At 40.1% G+C, this 25,967-nt stretch overlaps 1 protein-coding gene across 2 annotated transcripts in view; it reads right to left on the bottom strand.

Annotated features, from left to right (window-relative positions):
- Positions 1-25,967, bottom strand: part of SYNE1 (spectrin repeat containing nuclear envelope protein 1) — a 451,046-nt gene that overhangs the window by 147,521 nt on the left and 277,558 nt on the right. For both annotated transcript variants that reach the window (XM_032836376.1, XM_032836375.1), the window contains exons 87-94: positions 21,853-22,038; positions 21,517-21,639; positions 21,094-21,276; positions 19,810-19,953; positions 15,332-15,526; positions 14,091-14,231; positions 7,252-7,419; positions 6,878-7,039 (exon numbers count right to left, since the gene is read on the bottom strand). In XM_032836376.1, the coding sequence (XP_032692267.1) occupies positions 6,878-7,039; positions 7,252-7,419; positions 14,091-14,231; positions 15,332-15,526; positions 19,810-19,953; positions 21,094-21,276; positions 21,517-21,639; positions 21,853-22,038 (1,302 nt within the window). The remainder of the gene's footprint in view (positions 1-6,877; positions 7,040-7,251; positions 7,420-14,090; positions 14,232-15,331; positions 15,527-19,809; positions 19,954-21,093; positions 21,277-21,516; positions 21,640-21,852; positions 22,039-25,967) is intronic.

Below are 25,967 nucleotides of genomic sequence, written 5' to 3' on the forward strand. Positions count from 1 at the left end.
TGCACAGAGCAGTCGGAGTGAGCTTTTAAAAAGGTAATCAGAGCCTCTCACTCCCCTGCTTTAGAATACTTAGTGGCTTCTTGCCTGTAAAGGAAGAGCCAGACTCCTTGCCCTACTTGTACATCTTGCCACGCCCGTCCCAGTACCATCCAGGTACCTGCTCATGACGTTCCTGCCTCCTGTACTCACTCTAGGACTTCCAGCTTTTTGGGGGAAATAGCACGCTGATTTCTTTATTCACATCCATCACGATTCTATACACGGTTTTTATTTCTCGGCTTTTGGTATGTTATGACTTGCTCTTTGACTGGGATCTTGACAGGAGAAATTCTTATTTAGGACTTGAATGGTGTGTTAGAAAAAAACAGATGCTGGGGCACCTGGGTGGCTCAGTGGGTTAAGCCTCTGCCTTTGGCTCAGATCATGATCTCAGGGTCCTGGGTTCGAGCCCCGCATCGGGCTCTCTGCTCAGCAGTGAGCCTGCTTCCCCCTCTCTCTGCCTGTCTCTCTGCCTACTTGTGATCTCTCTCTCTCTGTCAAATAAATAAATACAATCTTAAAAACAAACAAACAAACAAAGAAAAACAGGTGCTACTCCAGCCTTCCTATTTACTAAGATTTCTTAGTTGCTAACGTCCCCATACTTGGGTGGTTCACAGCTCTGCCACCGACAGCAGGCTTCAGGGTGAGCCCAGTGCCTCCTCAGAGTGGGCTCTCAACAAATACTAAAAAGCCAAACAACGAAAAAACCTTCTCTTCTCCTACTATCAAGTGTCATCACACTCAATTGATTTTTAAATATTTACACTGAAGTTATTCTATACATCTAGAGAAGTGCACAGACTCCTAAGTATCGGTCTGTACATTTTCACAACCCATGTCCCGCCACTCAGATCAAGAAACCAAAAGGAACACAGGCACTCCTATCCAAAATATAGAAACCACTTTACACATCAGTAAAAAAAGAAAAGGAAGGACTCCAGCAGACCAAAGATTTTTAGCAGGCAGTCCCAAAAGAGGATATCCAGATGGCCAAGATGCATAGGGAAGAGTGCTCTCAGTCTTGTTAGTCATCAGGGAAATGCAAATTACAACTACAGTGAGATACTGCTCTGAACCCTCTGAAAGGCTTAGGTGAAGAAGATCCGCAAAGCAGGTAACAGTGGCGTACCATACAGAGGTGACAGTAACCAGCCCTTTGCACATGCAGCATAAGCAACTTCCATCATCGTGACAGGGAGGGAAAGAAGCCAGACACAGAACAGTACCTCAGGCATGATTCCATTTTTATAAAGCTCAAAAACAGGCAAAAGTAGTCTGTGATGTTTACAGGTCACACGATGGTGATCTTTGGGGAGGAGGTAGGTTGTAACAGAGAGGAGGTCAAAAGGGCTTGTGGAGTCCTAGGAATGTCCCTTTCGGTTCTGTGTATTTCAAATATCTGCTCCCACTTTGTGACATAGTTGTCCCTTAATGGGAATGACGTCGCTCCTGCCGCCTTTCAATAAAATAAAGTTCTTAATTTTATCATAGTCTAATATATCAGCATTTTCCTTCACCAGAAAAGTTAGGGTTAGACTTGGTGTCCTACTTAAGAGATCTTTGCCTACCCAAGCTCATGAATTATTTCTCCATGTCCTGCTCTAGAAGAAGATACTTTAAATAAAATACCGCCCATGAAATATATCAGTTCGCAAAATGCTTGTTACCAGTTCATGACAAGATTGAGAGAATGTAGGTGTCAAGAAATTTTTAAAGCAACTTGACATTGACATGCTCAAGCAGTATCTTACTTTATTTTGCTAAAATACTGGTCTGATGGGTCAGAAATTTCAAAAATTAAGTATTACAGATAGTTTGAGAAGTTTTGTTTCAAAACTTTTTTTTTAACCTTCATATTCAGATCTACAATATACCCAAACTTAATTTTTGTGTCCAGGGTAGGCAAGGGTCAAATTTTTTTTTTTTTTATACAGATATCCAACTGACCCTGGATGACTTATTGAAAATATGTTTTTCGGGCGCCTGGGTGGCTCTGTGGGTTAAGCCTCTGCCTTCAGCTCAGGTCATGATCTCAGGGTCCTGGGATCGAGCCCCACGTCGGGCTCTCTGCTCAGCGGGGAGCCTGCTTCTCCCGTCTCTCTCTGCCTGCCTCCCTTCCTACTTGTGATCTCTCTCTCTCTGTGTCAAATAAATAAATAAAATCTTAAAAAAAAAAAGAAAATATTTTTTTCACCCACTGTTTTTCAGTGTAATATTTGACATAAACCAAGTGTTTCTGTAGGTGTCTGTGCACTTATGGCTTCTAATTCTGTTCCATTGACTCAGTTGGGGTTTTTGTGCCAATGCCACACTATTGTAACTATTATTGCTTTGTAAGTCCCGCTCTCTGGTAGGATCCATCCATCAACCTTATTCATTTTCTTTTTGGTTGTCTTGGCTATTTTTGGCCCTTTTCATTTGCAATATGTATTTTTATACATGTGCAAAAGATTTTATTTTAAAAAATTTAAAAAGATTTTATTTATTGATTTATTTGAGAGACAGAGAGAGCAAGCGAGAGTGAGCAGGAGAGCCAGAAGGAGAAGCAGACTGAATTGTTCAGTGGGGAATCCAACACAGGGCTGATCCCAGAGCCCCGGTGCATGACCTGAGCCAAAGGCGGACACTTAACCAACTGAGCCACCCAGATGCCCCTTGCAAAATATTTTAGAATTAGCTTGACAATCTCCACCAACGAACTTGCTGAAATGTTTTAATGAGATTGTAATGAATTTAAAGACTGACCTTGTTTATTATACTTTGAAATGCCTTTTCTTCAGTAAATTATTTTCCACTAATTCATAACCATTTTTGGTTATTGTCAAATACATAAAATTCATATTATTTGGTCTCTTTCAAAGGCTTCTCCATAACTAGACTGACCCCATTATGTCTTTTTTTTCTTTTTGCACTGAACCTCTGTACGAGCAAGGAGAGCCCCTCACTATCTTATTACTGTGTTCATTCCCATTCTCTACTCTGTGCCTTTCTTCACATGTGTTTACATTTATAGTGCCTCCTACCCACTCCTGTTGCCACTATAAATTTTTAAGATCTGTCTTTCCCAAAAGACCCGAATTTCCTTTGATCTACTTCCCATCGCTGTAACCCACAATCTCACTGCTTTTTTCTTTTTTTGTACAATGTGTTGGTGATCCACCCCAAAAACATATTTTTAAATCATATATTCATGAGGAAGTGTGTTTTTTTCAGCTGTGCACATAGTAGGTGCTCCACACATCTAGCTGACTTAATTCTAACTCACAACAGGTAAAAGAGGTATCTGAATCATGAAGCAACCAGAAAGAAAAAGAGCCACCTCCTTGAATCTCAGCGGAGTTGAACAGCCAGTGTGCAGTGAGGTCACCAGCTTCTGTTTCAGGCTCACAATGTTCTAAAACAGCTCTCTGGATGGTCTGTAGTAAGGAATAAGTGATTTAGGAATCCTGGAATGGCTGGTTTTCATTCTGTTAGGGTCAAGCCTCCCCATTAATGTTTCAGTTTACTCTCAAGGGGGAGTGAATGTTTTTTAGAAGGTAGCTATCGTTTTAAACTTTGAGGTCCAGCAGCCAAGCTTATTGGAGATGGGGTTTTCTTCGGAGGTAAAATGTCTTGAAATCACATAGAGGGGGTGGTTGAATGACATTGTGAAATGATTAAATGCCACTGACTGCACACTAAAAAGTGGTTAATTTTATGTGATTTGAGAATTTCAACAAAAAGATCCAGCAGTCAAATATGTCTTCACCCCATAACTCTGTCTCAGCTGGTGGCCAGCTGTTCCCTTACAACATCTGACTTAAGACTAAGAGAAGGAGAAGAAATGCACATCTTTGGGTTTCGGACTTGTTTTTACGAGGAGGATATGTGCATGACACTTCTGTGCTTTAGATAAGTACCTTGGGCTTCTCTAAAATGACTCACTTTGGGGAGAACATGAAGTTCATGTTTGGTTTAACACCAAAGGTAAACAGGCATTTTATTATGACTTTCAGAACTATGCACAGCTCATTTCAAACTTTGAGTTGTCATGTATACTGAAAAAGCAAATACAAAAAGAAAATGACTTCAGAGCTCTGCTTACTACCCATCTCAGAGCTTAATGTGGCAAAGACAACACACACCCACAAAGCATGAACTGTCCATGACCATGAAGATCCCTATCAAAGAAAGCCTTATCACTTAGAACAGCCACAAGTCAGCTTATGAACTGTAGGGATGTCTTAAAATTAGATCTACCATACAATTTAGAGAAGATAACAGGAAAGACACAGCACTCCACCCAAATTCAGCAGATTTAGACAAATGTTTAGAGGAAAAACATAGGAATTCTTTAAAGAAACATCAATACTTCCAAGAGAGAGTTGGGAAAGAAATAACAAGTTAAGTGTTTCTATTAATTTTTAGAAAATATAAAAAGCATACCTGACTTCCTCATCCACATTCAGCTGGAACTTAGAAATAGTAATTCTACAACAGTTCTTGAAATTTTTAAAATGCCTTCCAGAAGCTAAGAACCAATTTAGACTTTGTGATACCATTAGCTTTTCACGTGGGCAGCTCTGTCCCAGAATTTGTAGAACACAGGTACAGATGGCAAAAGTAGGTCAGATGGAAAATTTTAGATTTGTGATCATATGAAAAACATTACATTATTTATATTTTCTTTGTCTCTCATTAGAGCATTAATATAGTTATTAAGTTCAAATGGTGTGTAATCATCATGAAACTAGCTACATCTCCTCACTGTTAACATTGTTCACATTACCATTCCCAATTTAGAAAGATACAGAAAGTCAAGTGGTTGGCATTAATTACAAGAAAACTCAGATTCATTTCTAATATTTAATACTTAGCATTAACATGCAATTTTGAGTTTTCTCCATTAAATCCCTTGAACAAAATAATAATTGTGTTCTACACTGCTCATGCATGTTTTCACACCAATGCCAGCCACGCAGGGGGCGGTAGCCCTGATTGGGAGCTAATGTGCATTTCCCATTAGGAACTCTGAAATGTCAGGGCAGACTAGCAGGATCCTGTTCTCACGCAGTTCCTAAATCCTGGGAGGATCTAGTGAAGGGTCTTGGCGAGCTGTGGTCAGTCACCTGGGACACGAGCATGATGGGTTTTGAACAAAGGCAGAGATGACCCTGAGCGTTAAGAGAGTCAACCATGTCAACCCTCCCTGGAACCCCTGGTCCTGATAATCTGAGCGGCAATGCTTAAATTCACTCCAATGCACCCTTGGGATAATTTATGCCAAATTCCTTTTGAATGCTTAGAGAAAACTGTAACCAAATGGAGGTGGTTTGTTTTCCACCTCCAGGCATGGGGGGGGGGCAGGGGAGCAGACAGAATCCTAGTGACCACCCTGGTGTGACACAAACAACACCTCAGATAACAGTGAGGTGGTGGCAGCCACCGTATCAAAGAGGACAGTGGCACTTGGGAGAAAATTTCACTGTAATCGTCACCTAATTTCACTGTAATTGTCACCTAAGTCCCTGGTTATCCTCATGTTTGGTTTATCCAGGTAAACAAAGATGGCCTTTAATTTTCTATTTTTATAACACCCTCCCCGAACCAGACCAACTATGGATGACCTTGGGACAGCAGAAAGCACCAAAGAAGGCAGTTTTATCAAAATAAGGCTTAAAATTGGGTGGTATACACTTTGGTCTCTATCATAAGAAGTTATCAGAGGGTCAAAAACCTGAAATTACTATTTCTCTATAGGTTGTCTCTAGATGAAATGTTCTCATTTTTGTGTTCTACTGTAAGGTCCTATACTGTAAAAGAATGAAATCTTGTTGTAGATTATATATATGAACAACTAGTATATTACAAGGATATCCTGGATTCCAAAAACAAAGTAGAGAGTTTCACTCTTAAAGCTCATAAATGTCCCTATACTTGACAGATACACGTATCATGCCATGCTTTTACAACACTTCATTCGCATCTAAAAATACCTTTCTTTTCCTCTGCCTTTTATAGGATCATCACATGCTCCTTCTTTGTGCTTGAGGTCGGTAGTGTTTCCCCCTATCAGGGTGACTGCATATTTAGGTGACCACCTCAGCACCCTCGGCTCCCATCACACCTGATTGTGCATTAACAGCACACTCGATCATGTTGCTGAAGCATTAACTAGATTTTAATATATGCACTTTCTTCGCATGCATTTTAAACTGACGCATTTTTAACATCTTTCGGAGTTAGGTTAATGTATTCATCTCGGTTTCTCCTGTAAAGCCGAAGTTTTGCCTAGTTTATATAACTTTTAAATAATGATTCAAGTCAGGGACAACCCTAAGGGTATAACTTTGAATATAGGTATAACCCTATTCTTCAACTGCTTCTTTGTTCACTTAAGCCTGAGAATTATTCTCTGGTGATACTGGGAAGCGGCTAGGCATGCACCGGCTAAATTTCTTAAAAACAACAATAACCAGAGAAGGGGGACCTGGGGTACATTCTATTCCTCCAACAACAGCTCACAACAACAATAAAATAATTTGGCACCTAGTAGGAAAGGCGCTCTGTGTGATGGAAGTAAAGAAGCAATACTAATGCAGGCAGCTTTCTTTAATTAAGTTCGAGGTCTGAATTTCTATCTTCCCCTCTTAGATCCCTCCCTGAAGCAGTGGTGGAAACAACCACCACTTGGAATCTTGCTTACTCTGTAAGAACTGATATTTAAAAAATAAATAAATAAATAAGTCAGTCTGCTCTCCCAAACACATGCTTGGCCGCTCGGCCGGCTGATCAGTCAGTCACAAGAGTGCACCTCCTTAATCATGCAGGAAGCTGAAGTCATTGCTATTATTACCTGATGTTCAGCCATCTGGCTCTCCGGGCTCCTGCCGGGCTCCAGACTCTCACTGAGTTTCATCTCGATGGCCTCCATCTTTGTGGAGATGGACTGGAGGGAGTCCTGGTACTTCTGCTGACGTTCCAAGGCCTCATAGAGACTGCGCTGCTTTTCACTGATCTGGAGAAGAACAGGATGTTACCAAATGTTTCCTAGCCCCTTATCTCCGTGATTATGACATTTCTTTCCTTATATGACTTTCTTACCTCTGTGGCCCAACAGAGGGTATTCAACGGTGTACCCAGTGTGTAAACTCGCTGCACGTGTTGCGTAAGACAGTCGCTAAGGTAATCCGTGTCTGGCCGACTTAATGCCACGTTTCAGAGACTTACCACATTTTTTAAGGTTTCCCAAGAACGCTGCAAATCATCTAGTTTAGCAGTAGCAGAGGGCTCCAGCCCTGGTTCGTAGAACTCCTGAGGGGGCAGTGAGCTGGGGTGGATCCTCGCGGCGTCGGTCTGCAACCTCTCCGGGGACAGCGCTTGGTAATAAGCAATGTCCTGTGGGGACAAAGCCCAGGGTCGGACTCCAGAGAAAGACAGAGTTCACATGCTCTGGACACTCTCTGTCACGTGGAAGAAAGGTTCAGGACCCCCCTCTGTCCCAGGGGGCTATAAACTATAGAAGCTAGTAGAATTCTTGTGACAAGAAAAATTTAAAGATCATATCCAAGCACATTACAGTTTCTTTTGAATTTTGGCTTCTATTAAAAAATGAACACATTTGCCAGCATTTCAAGTTGGCAAAACTCATTCTTTGTTTTTATTTGGTAAAATGAAGATACAAACGATTTGAGTGGGACACATGTTTAAAGCTTGATTAACTAGTAGGGCAAAAAAAGAGAATGTAAATTATCTTATTTCCCAAAATGTTGTTTCATGTATTGATGAAAGTTCTACCTAATTTTAAAAAGTACTTGATTTATTTATTTTTTAAAATTAATTTTTATTTAAATTCAATATAGAACACTGATGAATCACTGACTTCCACCTGTGAAACCAATAATACATTATATGTTAATTGAATTTAAGAAGCACTTGATTTAAATAAATCTGTACGTCATTTTTAAGATATAGCCAGACCTTCAGTATTTGTGAATCCATTAGTCACAGAAATTAATTAAAATATTTTAATATTAAATAAAGGAAAATGTAATGGCTTAGAAGTTAAAACTACTCTAAGAAACAAATAACGTAAGGGATTCCTTCTAAGCAATTCCTGGAAATACACTAGAAATAATCAACTTAAATGATGATAAACAAACTTCTGCATTTTTTATTAGTTTCTTGGGATATAAATAACATTACATATTTTATAGTACTCATAATGGAATCTACTCTATCAAGGCATGTAAATTCATTTGTTCTCAATTGTTTTTATGCTTGCGTATTAATAGAAATTGAATTGGGGAGTAATGTTTATATTCTGGGAATTTGTATTATAAAGTTCACTACTTTTACAATTATACTGAAGAAAACTATGCATATGAACTTAAAATACCTGAGCCTTATGGATAATAATGTCTTAAGAAGGTCCCAGCCACTAGAAAAACCAAAGTAATAGCAGGAAGGGGCCTGGCGCTTGGTATTCTGTACAAGGACAAAAGCAGGATTGTGTAGTAGGAGGAGTTCTGACAGGAGTCTGACACCCAAGGAATCAGCACAACCAAGATTCCAGTGGAAATTCTCCTCCTAAGCGGCTCTGTAATTGGAGAAATTCACATTTCATGAATTGGTTCCCTCATCTGCATAGCACTGGGGAGTTCAGAGGATTAAATGAAGCCATATTAGAGAGGCCATGAGATCTTCTATCTATTTTGTTGGTGGTGTTGTTGAGACTTCTGGGTAAGTCCCCAACCTTAACTGATGACATTGGAATGTGGAGACTGGTTCCTCTTCATTTGTCATCCGGTCACCATCCTGAGCAGACTACCTTGCTATTCTCAAGTCTTTGCTCGGCTCATCCCCGTTCATGCTCCCCTACTCTCACCCAACTTCCGCCCTCCGCACTCTTGAACATGATAGCCTGTCATCACTGAATTGGTTCACCCCATGTGCACTTACAGCTACGTCTAAAGTTACTTAAGCTCTTCTCTCACCAACACCTTTGCTTCCTTTTCCTCTTAAACTCTGCTTTACCCACCTGGAAAATCCCAAGCAGGACTCGATCCAATTTTACTTTCCACAGTGCATGTGTGTGCATGCTCACACCCATACACACACACACTCCGCACACAAGCACAGACACATAGCTGAAACCACTGAGATCATCCCGAAACTTCTCAAATTTCCAAAAACCTGTCTATTTTCAGACTCACCATTATCTTACACTTGCCAGTTTCCTTGCTTAAGGATAATCTTCCCACCTACTTCCAGAATCCCAGCCACCTTCGCTTTTTCAAGGACTTTCGTCCATTAATACCTTCCTCTTCTCTCTCTCTGTTGACTTTTTCTCCAGTATATAAATAGAGTCAATATTTTCAGTCTAAAAACATCTTTTGGGGGGTATTTTTCTTACAGGATACCACATAATAGAAAAGTCCATAAATCGTAACATTATGGGTCATCACACGTGAACACACAGTCACGATACCATTTCTTCCTTTCCTCCCTTTCGCTTGACAATTCAGCTTCTAGTGGTAGTAGAATAGCAGTTTACATTTGATAATGTTCACTTTCTCACCCTCAATCCACTTCCAAAAACCCAGTTGAGCTTCGATCCTACTGACTCTTTTACTATGAAACCAACTGATTATTTTCAGCCCTTCTTCTGCCTGACCTTTCAGAAGCATTCAACACTTCTGCCCGTACCCTTCTGGAAACACTTTCCCTTGAATCTGTCCTCCTTCTAGCTCTGGTCACTCAGGCTTTCTCTCGTGTAGTTTGTCCCTTTGCCTCACTCTGAAATATTGGCTATTTATAAGCTCCATACTCACAAATTCATTTGTACATTTACATCCCACATGCTCTTCAAACTAGACATTTCCAAAAAAAAAAAAAAATCCAGGATGAGAACTGAATTTAGGGGAAAAAAATAACATTTTATCCACCTTTCAATAAATGGAACTTCTACTCACCAAAGCTCTGAACTTGGGATTCTCTATTTCTTCTTTCCTTTTCCATCCACTGCTTATTTAGGATGAACTCTGTTGACACATACCCTTGCCACGGCACTGGTTTAAGTTCTCATTAGAGCAACAACTTCCTAATTCTCAGGCACAAACTGGCAGCCCGCAGGCTACCTTTGGCTTATATACATTTAGCTTGGCTTATGCAGTGTATTAAATTGTTGAAAATGTCATCAAATTAGGGAGACTTTATAAGAATCAAGATTCACAGCTCTTTCCACGTGGTTACAGCAGTTCTAACAGAGGAGAGGCTGCTTGGTGCATGAACAGAGATGCTGTTCAGGTCCCCTTGACCCCACCCCCCTACCTGTTTCTCTTATGAACATCACCATTCCTGGGCAGGCATCAGAGTGTGCAACTCCTGTCCCTCACCAGCTTCTCTGGCTCTATTCTATTGTCTACACTGATCCAGGATGATCTGTTCTAAAACCGACTTCTGCACATAGCTCCTAGTTAAATTCCCTCTGTGGTTAACTATGAGCTTCTGGATAAAGTTCAATTTTTGGTGTGCAGCCTTCACGGTCCTGTCCTTCATGATGTGTTTCCTTCAGTCCCCCCAGTCTCTTTTTTCCCCTCTCCCTCCTCCTCCAAATCTTGTTCTCTAATTATACTGATACTATTTGCAGTTGTCTTGATGGGCTATCCTCCGTCCAATCAGCACTCCTTCTATAGGTCCTTCCCTCTGTCTGAAAAACTTCACGTCACTCTAGTGCACACCAGCTGCCTAACTTGCACTCTTTTCCGAAAGTTCTGGGTGCCTTCTTTGACCCCCCCTGAACTTCCAAGTCAGGCACTTGCTCCAAGAACACCCTCACCATGCAGTTTTCCCACTGTCATGGCTCTTGTCCCCTGCTACTGTGATAACTCGCCTGCTCCCACACAGACTATGAGCTCTCTTAAGACCGGAGTGAGCTTGTTGTCTTTGACTCTAATCTTGACTCTGAGCATGTCGTAGGGAGTCTGGCAAATAACAGGCAGGCATATGCATCCCTAATGAATCATACCTATAAAATAGCTTTTATAAAATTTATCATCTTACATACACAGAAGGTAATACTACTACTGCCCACAAAGAAAAGAAGTTGCTTTAAATGTAAAAATTTGAAATACTCTATTATAAAAAAAGAAGCCCCTCAAAAGAGCCAGAATAAAACAAATATGTTATTTTAAAAAATTCTTTTTTTTTTTTTCCTGGTTCTTTGTTGTGTGTGTGTGTGTGTGTGAGAGAGAGAGAGAGAGAGAGAGAGATTGTGGGTGTGTATGTGTATCACTCAGGCGGATTTAACAGGACTGACAATTCCTGGTTTCTTAAAGCATTTTAAAATATCTATCACCTTTTATAGATGAATAATTTGTATCTATTTGAGGGCTACATAGATTCAATAAATAGAATCAGTCCCATACAGCTGGCAGGGAGGAATCATCCTTAAGACACATGTCTCTTGTCGCTTTGTGCCTACGTTAGGAGAGTCATTATCCCGCAGATTCCTGGGGGCCTACATCTGGAAAGCTATAGCTACTATTTCATTAACATGGTCCGGGTTGAAGAGTACTTTTAGGCTTCACGTCACACTGAATTTCCACAGTTTTGTGAACTGAGAAGCACTGCTTCCCATCACAGAGGAGGCCGCCAAGGGGCTTTTTGGGCCCTTTCAGCTAACAGGCAGGAGACCTGGCCCCCGTCCTAAGCCTTTATCCGGGGGTCTGGCACTCTACCTGGTACAAGATGGCGCTTTTCAAACTTTGACTTCCGTTGATCCTACTGAGGAGCCCGACTCCTGCTTTCCTTCTGCAGCCAGTGGGATGGGGGCAGGGGGACCTGGGGGTTGCCTGGTTATTTCCACTCTCCGGGAAGCTACACCATTACCACATTTCAGCTAATAGCTACTGTCAGAGGCAGAACACACTGCCTGTGGGGTGGGGTGGGAAGGAATCAGTTATATAATGAAGATCTACTTGCAGAAGCAGCAAGCCCCAAACCTTTTCTTAACAGCTGCAATTTTATAAAGCAGTTATATTTGGCTGCCTTCGAAACAGTTGTGCACATTCTGTACAGTATTTTGAGTCTGAAAAGTAGAACTTAGGGGGATTCTAAATGTCCTCCTCGGCTTCCAGAGAAAGCTTGTTGGCCATGTTGGGGTATCTGCTCATTTTCCTCTGACTTCTATGACTGTACGAGAAGAATAACATGTGGCCGTATGATAGGGTTGATGTGTTTGAACAACACCAAGCAGAACATATTTGCTTTTTCACAGCCCCCTCTGAGTTAAGCCGCCTGTGACATAAGGTCAGTTTTTGCTCGTCTACAGGATCACATAAAAGTACGTTAACAATGTGATTTAACTGATGTTTTTCTTTGATGAAGGGGGTGTCAAAATGGATTTAAAGCAAAAATCTCATAGTTTTAGGATCTGATTGAGTTTGACAGTTAAAGTAACCATAATAAAACATTTGCATATTTTATCATTCATAAGGCCTTTTTACATGTACATTGAAAGACACTTTACAAGAAGTATCACTGAGACTGACAATCTTAGAAAAGGGCTATTCTTCCCACAGTGCTAATCTCAAGGTCAATGTTTACTGCTCAATTTGAAAAATTTAAGGACATTAAGTATATTATATAGGGTAATTTTTTTCCTATACAATAAACAGCTGACTATAGCCACATTTCTCTGATTCTAATAACATCTGTGACCACAGAGAAGAACACAACATCAAAGAATGAGTAATATGTATTTTAAAATCAGAATTTGAAGAACAGTTTCCCCCAGAGTGCCCTGAACTTCTCCTTTTTTTTTGTTTTTAATTTCCTCTCAACACTTCTGTTATTATTCATCCCACAACCATCTTTCTTTCTAGATTATAAGGTCTTTGAGGGCAGAGGGACTGTTGTCTTCTCCTTTATTACCTACCTGGGACCCAGCACAAGACTTCATGCGAAGCAGGTGCTCAGAATATGTCTGCTGAATAAATAAATTGGTAATGTCCTAGAGCTATATACATTTTTACCAAGAGGATTGTTTTATCTAAAATTTTCATCAATTCTACTTTCCTCCTTTGGGGGAGGAGGGTTTTTTTGTTTGTTTGTTTGTTTTTTTAAATCACATAAATACTATTTCAAATGCTTCTGCTTTAAAATAAAAATAATTGTAATTGATTTGTAATATAGCTTATAGAACATTTGCTCTGTGTAATGCTTCTTTCCTAATAATAAATCTCAACTCTTTTGAACACTTAAATAATTTCATAGTAATGTAATTAAACTTTTTAAAAGTTATTCTGCCCTAAGGAAGAAAAGGTATTACTTAATGTGCATTAAAAAATTTTGGCTATTGTAAAAGCATATTTTTTTGTTTCTATCCAATAGTTTTCATGAAAACTCTTTGACATATTTAATTTAGTACAAGCTAAATTTAATACAATACATGTGAAGTGCACCACATAACTGCAAGGTATTACCTCTACTTTATAGGAAATCAAATTTAAGATTATTAATTACTAAGATTATTAAGATAAGCAAAAAGCACACGTCTACTGAGGCATTCCAATATATACACTGGCAGACACCCCATAAATTGGTCAACAGCAAATAAAAAAAAAAGTATAATATGGTGAGCAGAAGCTTTTCAACTTCAAAATCTGAGCTGGTAACCGGCAAAACCATGTTTAATGAATGTTAAAATAAAAAGAGATCATATTATTTTACAATGGTGACACAAACACTTCATTTTCTGTTAGGATGCAGTACTCCATGACAGACAGCTGTTAGAAACGAACGCTGTAATACCTTAAAACAGGGCTTTCTCCATCTATAATTTCTGTGACCTAATTTTTGCTCATCTCACTGCTAGCAGCCCAGAAAAGGAGCCGATATGCTGAGCCAGTAGTGGTGTCACACGACAATCACTGATTGTGCAATTTCACACCTAATGGTGTGTCCCTCAAAGTCCAAGATTCATGCCCACAGTCTATTAAGAACAGAGAATGGAGTCCTGCAACCATCCAGAGATCAGAGATGGAGGAATTCCAAATGGGTGGTACCTGGTTAACAGAAGCATCTGTATTAGCCACAGGTGAAGGGGAGCGACAGGCAGGTGGAGAGGAAATTTCACTGCTGGTTCCCTCCTCCCCAGACTCCTCAGTGACAGGTGACAGCAGAGTGTGACAGCGACCTGCAGTCATCTATCACATAAAATGTAGCCCAAAGGACATGAACATCGGTTAGCTATGTTAACAAAAGACCTGGTCAGGCACTGGTCAAAACAAAAATAATAATATAACAAAGGTTAGAGACCCCAAGACCCAAATCTACATACAAATTGTGTTAATATTTAAGAGTTCTGTCCCCAAGTGACTGTGACCCTAGGGCCCATTTGTAAAAGAGAGTGCATATCACAATAAAGACTCGTGGTGTTGATTATTATTTTCCTTTCTTTGATGTCTGTGTCTCTATAAACAAGTAGAAAAATCATGAATCATCCAAATGAGGGAACAGTCTACAAAATAAACCTTGTGTCTTTTGTGGCCATCTCAAATTCTAAATATTCTAGGGAAATAAATGCACTCGAGGTAATATTTTGCCAAATGAGTCCAGGTACGGTTACACACCACCTGAGGCACAGCACATATGTGTGGAAAAAATATACAGCACTGGAAAATGTTATAGTTACCAAAATAAGTAATGCATTTTAGATACAAAGTGATAGGTAAGAGATGTTGCAGAACAGAAATTAATGGAAACTATTTTATTTTAATTCAAAGCTAAACTTTGGATTTTCAGTTTTCTTATTTTCCTGATAGTACCTTTTCTTCTATATTTTATTAAACGTCTGCATAACAGAATAAACAAGCATATGTAGTCGGCCAGAGTTTCAGTTTGGAAAACATACACAAAAAAATATGTGTAGCATGATTCTCCTATCCCCCAGAACAGTAGACAACCGTGCAAAGGAATGTTATTTTATTTATTAATTTATTTTTTAACGCACAGAGCCTCTCAGTATTATTGCTAAATTATAAACAAATGAAGGGCCAACCTTCGGCACCTTAAATAATTCAGCCGCCTCAAGCAAACCCCATCATTTTAACTGTCACTGTTTACAGTACCAAAAACTGGCCTTGGCCCAAATGTAGTCAGAGAGTTAAGGAGACTGTTCCTCAGTCCGAGTCTGCAAGAGCTAGCACTGATCCCTAAAACAAGCCCCGAAGAGGGAAACTGGAGCCCCTGGCCAGGGTGCAGTCAGAAGGGAGTCCCAGCGCGCCCGGCCTTCGCCCTGACTTACCATGACCACCGAGGGGTGGGCCGAGGTCGCGGGGAGGAGCTCCCCGTCCAGGTCCTCCGTCCCCTCCGCCAGCCCCTCCACCTCCGTCACCGTCAGCAGCATGGTGGCGTGCTTGGCTTTCATCGTCAGCATCTTGCACTTGGAGTTCAAAGAGGCGATCTGCTCCTGGTAGCCCTTGATTTTCTGAGCCAGCTCCTGGGGAAACATCCCCCCCCACCCCGTGTGTCGGAGCAGCATCAAAAGGAAACACAACTAGTCGCGTTCATCTTCCTCCAGCGCGGGCCAATGAAATCGCAGAGCTGCGCCGGCCGACAGCAGCGGCGGCGGCCGAGAGGCAGGATGTGGACGTGCGAGAGCGAGGAGCCTGCTTGCAGCGCGCCCGCAGCCCGACCGCCGCGCCGCGGGCCTGGAAGAGCGCTGCACGGCATGCGCCGGACACTCAGCGCCCCGCGGTGGGAGAGTCCACGCCCGGGAGAAGTCCGTGTGCAATCGGGGACTTATGTAACGTGAAGCACTCACAACTTTCTTTAAAATGCCTGAAGAATCTGAAACGGCCAGATGGTTCATGCCATGGAAATTAGGTCATGTGATGACTGAAACTACAAAAAATGCAATGCTCAGCTCTCACCATACTTAATGCAGCAAACTGAGCAGTCATCTGTTACGGACCCCGTCACAAAAGTAACCTGCGTGTCAATTCCTGTGACCCACCGAGTTGTTTTTTTGTAGATAAGCTAAGTATTACATATGAAATGCTAATTTTTTGTGCAGATCGTTCCCGCAATAAAGTTTTGTACATTCACCAAATTCTCCCTCATGGGCTCCACCATGCCTCACATGTTCAAACCAGAGCTGTGAACTTGAAGTTCACTTCAAATTCCATGGCTTTTAAATTCATTGATTGTTGAAAAATTGTTTAAGAGATAGAGGTGTTAAAGCTTTTACCAAGAGCTTACTGAAAATAGATTCTGGACAGTACGTAGCTCTCTGAAATCCAAAATATTAAGTAAAAATTATCTAAAATGGTAATTTTAAAATATTAAATTTATATTTTACTTAAAAGATGTATACGTGTTTAACAAAAATGAAGATGTGTATTCAAAACATGAATCCTAAAAGTACCAAACCATCACTTTTTTCTGTTCCTTTTATATGTGTTTCCTGAAAAGCTGTCATTTAGTGCTTGCATGTACCACATTTTGTGACAAAAACATTAAATGCCTTTAAAACAATAGTATGTATACACATAAATCACAAGGCATATATACGCACTACACCTGTATGTATATCTGTATGCACATCCTATCATTTTAAACATGTTGCCATTCAAACCACAGCTTTCAACTCAGAAGTTCACAAATGAAATAACAAACAGGTTTATATATAATGTGTGTTTATGTATATACGTGTACATATGTGTGTATGTGTGTGTGTATGTATATATGTGTATATACGTGTGTGTCTGTATATATAGGTACACACACATACACACACACACACATACACCCTTGCCAGCCAAAACAGACTAAATGGAAGGAAAAACAACCCAGCAAAACTCAGCCAGTAGCCTGTCTTCCTGACTTCTTCTATAGCACAATAATTTTTAAAGCAAAAATTTTAAAAAGTAGAAATCATCACTTCTTTTAGAGCTGCAGGTACTTAATTAAACCTAATAGCGTTTTGTTTTTCTTAAAATAGTGATTAAACAGCTCTTTACTACATCTGGCCTAGTGCCTACTACATGGTTACTCTATTATAATTAGCATGCACATATGGAAAACATCTACCAATTCAGTGGACTCCTTGAATTCCGTTTTCATAGGACAAATCACTAAGGCTTGCCCCACAGGGGTAGATTTGAAGAATCTTTGTGAAGCAGCATTAGTTTTAGTCCCTCCCCTTTTCTGCCTATGTGGATGGCTGTGCCCCCTACTGCTGTATCCCGCAAAGCTGTGTGCCCACACTGACAACAGACACCCACCTCCTAACCTAGAATTCTCAATTTTCTTGTGTATAAAACTCATTTGGGCTGTTCGTTAACAATGAAATTCTGGTCTCCACAAAGGATTTTGATTTACCAAGCATTTTATGCTTATCCCATATCACTCCCTTGGAGAAATAGCTCTTTAGAACTTTCTTCTGTAAGAATAAAACCTGTCTATATCATAATAATAACTTGGAGGGCTGGTGATTAAATCTACCCAATTAAAATGGAGCCCCTCTGGCTTAAAGTATTCTCTGTTCTCAGGGAGCATATGTATTTTTAATTTTTACTGGATATTTCTGAAAATGACTACAAAGGATGAGCATAAAGAGGCAGGAATTGCAGACACTGTGGCTGTTCTAAGTTCGGTGGCTGCCCCTCTCCTGGATAATTTCCTGCACTCAGAAGACCTTGTATGTAAGGTAAGAAGCAAAGAGCCTGAGTTTTCTCTCCTATGATCGAAAAGGGGCAGGATAATTTTTTTTTTCAACTTAAAGGCAACACTTAAAAAATTACAGAAAAAATGTGAATTTCTTAGAAATGAATAAATTATCAATTATTTTTAGGAGTGAAAGTTATCCTTCTATACAATAGATCCACCTCAAAATTGAAATTTCATTAAAAGCAGACTGAAAATACAGGAAAAAGCAGCCTTCCCCATTCTTGTGTTATCATAAATCAGGCTTTCCCCATTCAGCACTTTCCTTCCTGTGTTTGTTTTATACATACCACGAGTCTCACACAGGACAATGCCATTATTATTATGAAAATGCATTCTAAATCACATGACAAAACTTATAAATATCTACACTCATGTTTAGAACTGGAAAGAGAAAGTGGGACAGAATGAGTGGTTCACTGAACAGGACCCTGGAGGACAGTCTACAGTTGACTGTGCTCAGCACCATCTCTGGGATGCTGGACAAGTCATTTATTTTCCTGGACCATCATTCTTCTCTTCTGTGCAATAAGGTAGCCCAGATAGTTTCTGCTGTAGGGGAAAAATCATGGAATTTGGAGCCACAGATACTGGCTTAGAATCTGGTTTCTGCCAGTTACTAGATTTGGGAGCTTGGGAAGTCACTAACACACATACAAAAATTAGTTTCTGTTTTCTTATCAGTATAATGGAGATGATTTAAAAAAAAATCCTTACCTCACAGTGATGTTATAAGAGATAATGTAACAACCTTGTAAACTATTTAAAAAACTCAAAAAACTGTAGTAATGATAATTATTGTTATTTCAGACAAGATTTTAAAAATATATACTTTCTGTACTATGATACGAAAGTTGTTAGAACAAAATTCTGGATCTTATAAAATGACACTAAAAAATCATTCAATAATAAATTAATTTAATATATAGCCTAATGTATGAATTGTATAAACCGTGGTTTCAAATATTTTCACAACATATTTTGTTATGTTATTATCTCTTAACCAATGGCATAAGAGAAATCAATAGTTAACATAGATGACATGTACAGTGTAGAAGTAAATGTAGGTGAGAGGTTTATCAATGTTATTTTGTAAATCATATATAAATGTAAGTTACTGATGCATTGGCCATGTCAAGATATTAAAGAATTGCATTTGAAGAGTAGGTAGTGAGAAACTGAATCCTTCAAAGGCAACAACTGAATCTTCTGAGAAACTCATATGATTACTTGGTTTGGAAAAATGGTTTGTTGCTCTTATGACAACAAAGTTAAAATAGAGCAGATGAAGAATAAACTAAGTATCTACCCTTGGCAGATAAGACACACTCTTCCGCCCTGTTGCTTACCCCAGTTCATGATGCTGTGAGCCAGTCCCCAAGGGAAAGAGTAAATGTGAGCCATACAGGAATTAATAGGTCAGAAGAAATTCACTGGCAGGTATCAATGGGCTAAGACACTCAAGGTCTATGATCCCTGAGACCAAGTCTGCATAAGTAGTATTCAAGTCCTGAGTTTATAATGAAGTTATAAATACAAAAAAGAAGGCATATTTGAAAATGGGGAAGATGCTGATAGACACAATCTGGAAATCAGCAAAACAACATGGACCATACCCTGATTTTGGTAGAAGGAACTGAAATAATCTACATTTGAAAGAGCAAATGATTTTTTGATATGAAGTGTCTCTTCTTTTTAAAGAGGGTGATCAAAGCAGCAAAGCTTTGAGCCCTGCTGTTTCTAGCAGGCTCTGAGTACAGAGTGGACTATGTTTTGGTGTAACTGACTGTAAGAATTTGGGTGCAGGAGACAATTGGTGGGTCCCCGTTGAGATATGTCATCAGCAACATAGAAAGAGGTTTTGGCCTCAAAGGGGAAGACTCAGGCTCTTGGGTCTTGGAGAGGATCAGCAAAAACAGGGCTGAAAGTGCAAAGACAGTCAGAGATGCTCCTCAAGGACTGAACACACTGTGTGTGGGACAGGGCAAACTCTCCTCTGTGATTCACTAAAAACCGAGTACATGTTCTCAGCAAGTGCCTGCATTCCCGTCTTACCTCGTGTCGAGAAATCTGGGCCTGCAGCTCCTGGATGTTACTGGTGGCCACAGGTTTGTCCTCAATTTCTCTGTGGGCTCCTTCTATGAGCTCCTGGAGGTGCTGCATTTCTTGCTCATACTGTTCATATTGTACCACAGCCTCCTTTGAAAGAGAAAAAAAAAAAACACCTGCATGATTATCTTTCGGTATCAATAACTATGGGATCATTCTGTGCGGCCATCTATAGTGTTAACTGGTATTTTCCTGTGTGTCTAGGGAGCAAAGAAATGATGGGGAAAATCCCTGGGTGATTCAAGTCCTCAAGTTTATGCAGATAGTTCAAAGATTTCTCTCTAAAAGAGTTTGCTAAGATTACTGACCCAATCAGAATGGCTAAGTGGCTAGATCCTCTCTGTTCTCCCCATTCATGTTGTCCTGAAAATGGCCGTGTCTTGGTCAGAACAATGGCATGGTGGGAAGCAGTATGAAAAACATGATTGCTTCGTTTTTTTTTGTCTAAGAAATACTAAATATATATATATATATTTAGTATTTATATTACACATATATATATGTAAGGCACTTGTCAAAATGCTGGGTGGAAGACAAAAAAATGAAGTAACCATGACTTCTATCCTCAGGAATTTACTATGCAACAAATTAAGAGATCATCCAAGGAGCAAGGAGAGTGGACCAAGGTGACCATTGGCTACTTAATGAGCACATATGTGTGCAGTTTTTGGGTAAAGCAGGTAAGGTATTAGTTGAAAGGAGAGAAGACGTGGAGAATGTCATTCCTTTCTAGTAAATGATTTTTCTCTTATTAGCTAAAGAGATTAAGAGTTACACTTGGGTGTACTTTTCAGGCAAGAAAATGCATCTGGTGCATCAGTAAGCTGAAATATGAAAAAAAAATTCTGTAACATATACTAGCAGTAAAGGCATTTTACAAGGCTTTAGAGGATTCTCAGATGAATAATAAGAGGTAAAAATGTATGACTGAAGATAAAATTAACCTTTATAAGTTGTTCTTTACTAAAATATATTGCTCAAAGATAGTTTTCACCAAAGGATATTTTTTATAGAGCTTTCCCCAGGCTTTTGTGGGTGATCCAAACGATAGCATTTCATCTCCTTATTTTATGTAACCACAACAATCTGTCAGATTTAACACTCTGGATGTGTTTTGATGGCTGAGCCCACACAACGCTAAGAAAAGAAGCCCATGACTCATTTGCTGTTGCTCTGCTGGCGCGGGGACAGCAAGAGTCCCCAGCTGGGACCTGGGACGGCAGCACATGCCTGCATGATGTTGCACTGCTGGATGGCCGTGTGCTGCAGCCGGCTGGCCTCCTCCTGCAGGTGCAGGGCTGCGTGGCAGAGCGGCAAGCTGGTGACCACATCCTCGGGGATCCGGAGGGCGCTCTGGCAGATCTGCACCGCGTGGACCTTTGGCTTGAGTGACTCCATCTCAGATAACAAATGCTGAAAGTGCGAGTTCACATTTTACATCATGGAAAGCATGGACAAAAATGTGTATTTTAATAGCTTATTTCATAAGAGCCGTTTACTGAATAACAGGTCTGTCACATGTCATAAATATTTTCCAAGGAATTTTTCTTTAATGTATAGAGTACTAAGACTATAACTGATTTCAAAAATCATTTTTCCTCATTATTTTCCTTTAAAAAAAAAAACTCATTTCCTCTGAATTATCTTGCTTACCTGTCGATGAGAAAGTTGCTCCTTGAGACTAAGACGTCCGACTTCTGGAGAAGTCAAGGTTGTCTGGGCTTGCTCCAAAGCAACTTGTAAGTTTTTAAGCTCGGTTTCAAATTTTTTCATATCCTACAGAGTATAAGCAATATAATTGTCAGTATATACGCACCTGAAGTTCAAAGTCATAGAAGAGTAACATCGCAGTCAAGATGGTATTATCAGAGGTGAGTACAATATCCTCACTATAAAACCGTCATTTTTTTAAAATGATAGACTTTCCAATTAGAATCACTAACATTATTATTACTGTTATTGTTATTATTATTATTATTATTTATTTACCTTGGCAGCATCATGGAGATTCTGCATACGAATTTGGATCATCTGTCGCAGCTCCTCAGACTCCCGTCCCAGTTCTGCCACTTGCTGAGACATTTTCTCTGTGGAGTACACGCTAGCGAGGTACTGTAATTTCTCAATCATTGCTTCCAGATTGCTGTGGATTTCTTCAGATTCTTCTAGCATGCTCTAGAGTGAGTTATCAATAATCATGACAGTGACAGGTAGGCAGAGATAGACACGTAGGTAATCAGTCTGGTGTGGTGTAAGACCGTCAGCCCAGAAGGGAGTGAGACGTTTGCAGAGTTCTCATGCGTACTGCGGAGTGTGTGTCTTACTGTGTTTAACCTTCATACCCCTGTGCCAACTCCCCACCTACTCTTCTCCCCATTTCACAGGAAAAGAAATCAAAGTTTAGGAAATGTCAACCATTAGCTGAGGCCACATGTTATTAAGTGTTGGAGACTAAGGCTCATACTCTATCTACCGCCCCAAGCTGCTCCCTAGTGAGGGTCAGGACATGAGTATCCCAGGAAAGCCAATGCTCTTTCAGGGTCCTGGGATCGAGCCCAACATCTTGTCAGGTTGCTGAGACTACTTTTTACTCATATTTAAACTCGAGAGATGCCTTTCAGCTCTCCCATTCTAAGTCTAAGATCTGAGATGCTTATTAGTCTAAGAAACGAAAATAACACAAGAGCGTTACAAACAAAAACCTTTCAACACTTGCTTTAGTGAGACAAAGGGGGTCGAAGCAACTTGAGATACCAGGAGGAATAAAACACAGCGCTCGTCATCAGGACCGTATCACCTAGTGGGAGTGGGACTGATGATACAAATGGATTGTTAACCACATAATACACATTCTATGAGGACAGTGAAAGAGAGAAAAGGTTAAAGATGACAGAAATGAGATGTGCTTCTGCTTGCAGGAAGACTGGGAGAAGGGAGAGCACCAGCAAGGGAACAGAGATGAGTGAGCGCAAAATGCGCAGTGACTGGGATATGGGATGTGTGAAGAGAAACGGGAGCTGGGACGTTATTCTTAGCAATAAATCTTTATTTTTTAATAATAAAGTATAGTATTTTTCTCCTCATGAGGAAAAAATAAATAATATTAATAAAATAATAATTTTAATAATTATATAATTTTAAACTATGTAATTATATATAATATGTACAATTACATATTATGTATAATTATAATAATAATAATAATTTTAAATAATAAAGTACAGCATTTTTTTCCTCATGAGGAATGCTCTCTCTATATATATATATATTAAAGCTTAGAAAATATTGAAAATACAAAAAAGAAGATAAAATATTCCGTAATACATCAGAGATAATGTTAAATAGGGATAACTGCTGTTACATGTGGGCATATTTTTAGGTAACTGAGATCATAATATAAGTATAATTTTCCATCTTTCTTTTCCACCTAGCATCAGAACATGTGCATTCTCCCGGTGTACTATTTTTGGCTAAACTTGGGCAGCCTGACCTAGGGCAGGTAAGCGAGAGCTCCTCGAGAGTGTCTACAGGCTGAGTTCTCTCCTGAGCATCTGACAGAACCACGGACAGGCGGTGTCCCATGTCTCGGAGGCACTCAACCCACCGCCTGCCCCAGTCAAAACACCTGGGAACTGTCCAGGGCTCCCCCCTCTCTTTCATCCACATCCAAGAGTCTCTAGAGTCCAGAACTCTAGCTCATAATAGCCCTGGATTCTGTCTTCTCTCAGTCTCCAAAGAGGGACCCTGTCACTCTCAGGCTACGACTGAAGCCACCTTCCTTGCTCTCTTACCTTCATCGGTCTGTTTTCCACAGTCTGCTAAATCATCTTTCTTAAAATACAAGCCTGAATTTGCCGTTTGCCTCAAGACGATCTGTCAAAGACTTCAGAGTGATTGTAGGTTAAAGCCCAAGTTCTTCTTACAGGACTTTGGATCTTTTTTCTTCTCTAATTTTACCTCTTATGCCTCTCTCTACCAGCTCTCCTCCACACCTCCTCCCTGGAGCGCCCCCGCCACTGCACCAAAGCACCCCTCACTCTTACTACTGGGATTTCAACATGCATTTTTGTCTACAATGCATTTCACACGAGTAGGCAGCCTGTCATTCAGGCCTCAGCCCAGAATCACCTTTTCCTAAGACTGCCTCCTTCAGCTTCCCCGAGACCCCGGGCAGTGTGGGTAGAGCACACTCCTGTGGGCTCCCTCAGCACCTTGATCCCTCATCTCCTATACTTACCACACTCTGTAATGGTCTACCTCCCTTTATCAACTCCCTGGGGCAAGAACAAGGAATATTCTTTTGTATTTTAAATTCCCAGCTTTGGAGGTGCCTAGGTGGCTCAGAGGGTTAAGCCTTTGCCTTTGGCTCAGGTCATGATTTCAGGGTTCTGGGATTGAGCCCAGCATCGGGCTCCCTGCTCAGCGGGGAGCCTGCTTCTTCCTCTGCCTGTCTCTCTGCCTACTTGTGATCTTTGTCAAAATTAATAAATAAAATCTTTAAAAAATAAATAAGTTTCTAGCTTTGGAAAGGAATTATTCTATAAATGTTTGTTGAATAAATAAATGAGTACAGTACCTACTTAAAATAAAACAAGACAAAACAAAAACCCCTGATGGTTGTTTTAAAGACTACATTTATACTCTATTATATGTCCAAAATGTCATTCGGAAAAATGACTTGACATTTTTCTTTAAAATTCCACTATAGGGGCGCCTGGGTGACTCAGTCAGTGAAGCATCTGACTTTGGCTCAGATCATGATCTCAGGTTCTAGGAACGAGCGCCATGTTGGACTCCCTGCTCAGGGGGGAGCCTGCTTCTCTGTCTCCCTCTGCCTCTCCCCTCTGTTTCTGCTCACTCTCTCTCTCTCTAATAAATAAATAAATAAAATCTTAAAAAAGAAATTTTACTCTAGTGAGGTGCCTGGGTGGCTTAAGCATCTGACTCCTAGTTTCAGCTCAATTCAAAACCTCAGGGTCATGAGATCAAGCCCTGTGTCAGGCTCCACACTCACCGTGGAGTCCCCTTGAGATACTTTTCCCCCTTCTTCTTTCCTCCTCCCTGCCCATCCCCCCCAACCCATCCACCACTCCCCCACCCCAGCTCACATTCTCTTACTCTCTCTCAAAATCTTAAAAAAATAAGATTCCAGTATAGTTATTAAACCACATATCTTATACATTTTGGATTATGAAGTAGTAACATTTTGATGATCATGATACATTTTGCCAATTGTTTTTCAAAAAGATTTTAACAAGTAATCTTCAGAGTTGAGAGCTCTCACTTCTTTAAATATGAACCTCAAATAACTTTTAAACGCTGTTAATTTGATAGAGTGCTCTCTCTCTCTTCTAAATTTTTCATTTCTAGATTTCTAATGAGGTTGAATATTTTTTCATTGTTTACAACCAACTGTAACTTAAGTCTTGTCTTGCGTAGTGTAAGAAAGATTCCAGAAGAGTATACAAGATTAATTAGAGAAGAACAATCACGTACATAGGGAAATTGGTTAGCATCTGTAAAAGCATTCCAAGGAGAAAATGGGGGTTTGATCTAGAAACCTGTCCACAGGAATGGAAAAGTGAATGATTTAAAAGATATGAGTATATATGAATCAGAATAAAAGAGAATCTCAAATACCTCAGGATATCCATATAACTAAGTAAAAACCATTATGTATTGTATTGTAAGCTAACTGGGCTATTAGATACTTGTATCTAATTCAAGCTAAAGATAATAAAAGGATGAAATAATTTCCTGGATGATATGACCAGAAGAAAACTTCCGGAAATGAAGTAATGCAGCCACCACGTGATATGGACTCTTTGCTCCTTTCCAGCTGACCCTGCTTCCTCTGGAAAGCCGGACAACTGAGACCAGGCTGAATGCTGAGAGGAGGCACCCACGTGACGCCCACTGAGCCTGATATCTGCACATATGTTAAACCATTTGATTCTCCTAATAATTCTGCAATATAAATATCATTTACAGCTCTACCTGATTGATGAGAAAACTGAATTCAGAGAGGCAAAGCAGTTTGCTCCAAATCACACAGCCCTAAAGAGCAGAGTTTGGTTTTCCCATCTGTCTGGGACTAGAGCTTA

Source organism: Lontra canadensis, unplaced genomic scaffold (assembly GCF_010015895.1).
Source record: "Lontra canadensis isolate GAN:19392208 unplaced genomic scaffold, GSC_riverotter_1.0 scaffold92, whole genome shotgun sequence".
Classification (NCBI taxonomy): domain Eukaryota; kingdom Metazoa; phylum Chordata; class Mammalia; order Carnivora; family Mustelidae; genus Lontra; species Lontra canadensis.